The following is a 4,103-nucleotide window of genomic DNA, read 5'->3' as shown; positions in this document are numbered from 1 at the left end:
TTCTCCACCTGAAGCCTGATGCCTAGTAAACTAGAAATCATCTGTGGCGGGTGACTGCAGGTGACCTAGTGCTACAGAAACTAGTTCATTGATTTTATGTTTATTTCAGGAGGGAGTCTTTGCCCTCAGGCCAATCCTGCTATCTTCTTGCTTTGATGGAAGTGAAGTGTTGTTGTTGTTGTTATTGGGTATCGTCATGATTTCTAACCATTCTGCTGGGCTGGTAAATTCTGTTCATTCCTTGGCCAGTTTCATGCCCAATTCTGAGCCCGTTTCAGTGGGAGCCCCTGTCATCCCCATCAACTCTGTCCTGAAATCACGGAAGGAGTGGCTGTGGGGACAAGCAGCCTCTTCATTACTCACTGACCCACCCCCGCCCCAATTCAGCTGCTCCTGCTGAGCCCAGCCCCTTGTGCCTTCAGCCACGGGACCCGTCCTGTGTCCTGTGGGGCGGTGGCTCTATGTCCCATCCCTGCTGCCCCTCACTGGCTGCCTCTGCCGAACCCACCTCTGTGCTGCCTCGTGATGGTTCAGATGCTGGCTCTTGAGACCTGGCCGAGCATTCTGAGACCTCTGCATGTCTGGAACTGTCCTCTCAGCCCTGCCCCTGCCTAGAGCCCGGTGTGCAGCAGGCCCACCGTGGAAGCTGAGAAACTGGACCGAGCCCAGCTCCCGGGACAGGGCCTCAGCCCCTCAGCCCAGCGCCTCTCTCCAGGAGAGATTAAATGTCCCTGACCTAGGTGACCCATTCCGGGGGCGTCGCAGCAAGAGCCCAAGCTGCACGTGGCACAGCAAGGCAGGAGCCCATGGCAGATGGGACCACATCCTGTCAGCAGCTGCCACAGCAACTCTTAGGGACAATTCAGGTGGTTGCTCTGGGGACAATTATCCAGAGAGAAAACAATGCAAATGACCAGAAAGTTAAAGTAAGTCAGCTTCTACCACTTGCTAAGACTGCAAACATAGCCTGTAACCTTCTCTCCTAATGAAATACAAAGACCTTGAACCTGAAACATTAACTTATGAGATCAACCTCTTGAGGGCCGGATGGGAGTAAGGACTCAATTAATGGCACAGATGTTTATTGAGTGCTTACTATGTGCAAGGACCGGGGAGGCGTGCTGAGATGGAGTGAGATATAATCCCCGCTCCAGGAACCGCCATTCGGTGGGGAGGACAGGCCTCCACAAGGACGCTAATGCAAGGCCAGAGCTCCCTCCCTGGGAACAGACATCTAATGGCCCTGGTTTATTACCGCCCCCTTTTCAATGCCACTTTTATTTTTCTCTTTCAAGTATCGTTTCCATCCATAATGGTCCCACTGGCCCGGATTCTGCCCAATAAGAACCGAGATGAACTGAATGGCTTTTTTAACAAACTCATTAGGAATGTGATTGCCTTGCGGGACCAGCAAGCAGCAGAAGAGGTAACGTATTTTAATAGGACACAGCCTTGAAATGGAACGGAACCTAATTTGGCACCGCTGTCTCTTCTCTCTCTTCCCTCCTAACCCCGAGCATCACACCATGCTGTCCTTTAGCAGTTCTACCACTTACAGCTTTCCAGGGGCAGTAGAAAGAGAGGGGAAGGGTGAGGAAGGTCAAGCAAGAAAGAGAAAAGGGAGGGGAGAAGGGACAGAGGACAGGGGAAGCCCAGAGCCATTCGTTCACACTCTGGTATGGGGGGGTGGATTAAAGCTGCCCCCCAAACTGTTCAGCATCACCCCAAGCACAGGTGATAGCAGCCCAATAGAATTTTCTAGGTAAACGTGCCCACATGTAATTTTCATGAGTGTATTCGTCACACTGAAAAACGGCGAGGTGAAGTTTTACAGCATGAACATAAATATTAGAGAGGAGTTCAGGCAACTGTCAGTCAATCTCACATTCCCTTTTAGTAGGGAGGATGTTGCTATAAAATTCCTGATTGAGGCCCTCTCGTCTCTTTATCTTGCTTCATCTGAGACCTACAGTTTTCTTTCCTCCTTATCGACGTGCACTATGCTCGGCACATAGTAAGAATCAAGTAAATGTTTGTTGATTGAACTTGGCTCAGAATAGAAATAGGAATTTTCAGTGTGAAAGCAGATAATTTCCATATAGGATATGCTTGTGCATGTGTAAATGCTATTCCTAAAGGGCCTTGTTGCATTAAAGAAAGTTACTTAAAAGGACAAGCAGGGCTGAAATGGCTTTTCCTAACTTGTGCAAGATGGAGCTTTAAAAGGGTTTTCACAAAGACTGAGTGGCTCAGAGGAATTCGTGAGGTCCAATTGTTAAGGCACTGGCCTAGAATGAAATCAGGAGTCAATCATTGACTTCATGAGCAGCCTTGGGCCTCAACGTTGTTCTGCCCAGCTCACACCCTGGGGACTGCACGGCCAATGTGTCTGGATCCAGAGGCGTGGGAAGGTGTATACAAGCTCACGGCCCATTGGCCCACACCACTGGCAAGTCAACCTGAATGCCCTTGGAGGTGCAGAAGGATCGGCTAACTGGTATCCCTGGTCTGGCTCTGAGGCTTAAGGACAGAACATTCTATCCAGATTCATGCTTTTCAGCAGAGTCAGGATGGAACCTGGGGGAAGAGGGGTAAAGAAAACCATTTTCAAACCTCGATATTGGTATAAAGCACTGCCCTATGAGAGCTTTGTCACACACACACACACACACACACACACACACACACACACACACACACACACACACACACCCCTAGCCTGAAACCTTATGGCTATGGAATCAGGCTGAAAAATTTAAAACTGTTGCACTGAATGACTTACTAAGAGGTGAGAGGTTATTAAAGATCCAATTACTGGGATTGCCTAGAGCTTTTCCTTTTATAAACTCAAGAGCTATTTGTTTCAAACAATGAGTTGATCTGAGAAAAACCTCCCAACCACAAATCCAGTACTGCTCTGTCAAGACAGAGCTATATAGTTACTAAGAAAACTTGCTTTAAAACCATCTAAACTCTGTATACATTCCATCAAGCAGATGTGTGTTTGTGCAGTGAAATGCAGCACAGATGTTAAAAGGTAAATATTTTTCTAAGCTCTAGCCGATGGGTGGTTAGACACCTACATCTATCAGGGTGTGTATTTTTCTTGGATATAACCATAAACCAGCACTGTTCCAGCCCCTAGATGGGCAGTGTTCAGATGGCTTCCACTGTGCACTAGGAATGAAAGCCACCCATCTATGCTAAAGATCCTCTCCAGGCCCTGGAGAGCGGCCCTTTGCTCTGGCCTCTGTAGCTGGAGGTTAAGACAGATTTCCAGAAGACGCTGATGGCCCTTTACCAGTCTGAGCTGGGATAAGAAGAAAGGACGCCACCTGCAGCTCTGCCCCTGGAAAAAGACACGTGAGGATGTGGCTGTGTCCTCCCTCCTATCATCACCCATACCCCACCCCAGCAAAGCCTCAGAGACCACAACTGTATTGCACCCCCAGGAGTTTGAAATAGGCCAACTGAGAGGTCTTGGGGTGCTCTGGGGTCCTGGATAGGCATCCAGGAGTAAGGATCAGAGGATGCTCACTTCCCCCCATGCCATCTAGGGCTACCCTGCCCCAGCTCTGCCCCATGGGAGCAGGGCTAACAGTGGGGCCACACCAGCCAGCCAGATGTTGACCTGGCAGCAGGAGAGAAGCTGGGAAGAGGTAGCCCTTGAGGATGCAGCTGGAAAATCAGAATGAGCAGGGCCAGGGTGGAATGAGGCAGCCGCCTCTCACTGATGCTTTGCCATTTTCTCAGCTATTGCAACCCGAGCAGGCTGGCGGGAAGCCGGCCTCAAGGTGTGTTAACCCACAGTCCTAGCCTTGAGCCCAGCTGGGATCTCAGCAGACACCTTCCAAGGTCACAAAAGTGGGAAGCAGCAGGGCTGCCAAGGTCTCATGATCCAAGGTTCCTGCTCTGAATAGCAGGCAGATGCTTGTTGCGCTGCTGCGTTTCCATCTGTGGAATTATGCGCGGCGTGCCTAACACGTGCTTGGCACAGCACCAGGCACCAAGGGGGAGGGGCAGGGAGGGTCCCACCCTGGAGGTCCTTATGATCTTATGGAGGAGAAAAAGCAACCACACGTGAAATGACAACAATCTTAAAA

At 50.0% G+C, this 4,103-nt stretch overlaps 1 protein-coding gene across 1 annotated transcript in view; it reads left to right on the top strand.

Annotated features, from left to right (window-relative positions):
- TBXAS1 (thromboxane A synthase 1 (platelet)) overlaps positions 1-4,103 on the top strand; it is a 150,757-nt gene that overhangs the window by 77,302 nt on the left and 69,352 nt on the right. The window contains exon 7 of the mRNA XM_008571487.1: positions 1,296-1,426. Within this exon, the coding sequence (XP_008569709.1) occupies positions 1,296-1,426 (131 nt within the window). The remainder of the gene's footprint in view (positions 1-1,295; positions 1,427-4,103) is intronic.

The sequence above is a fragment of the Galeopterus variegatus genome, unplaced genomic scaffold (genome assembly GCF_000696425.1).
Source record: "Galeopterus variegatus unplaced genomic scaffold, G_variegatus-3.0.2 Scaffold690, whole genome shotgun sequence".
NCBI lineage: Eukaryota > Metazoa > Chordata > Mammalia > Dermoptera > Cynocephalidae > Galeopterus > Galeopterus variegatus.
This window is presented reverse-complemented; position numbering and strand designations above follow the sequence as displayed.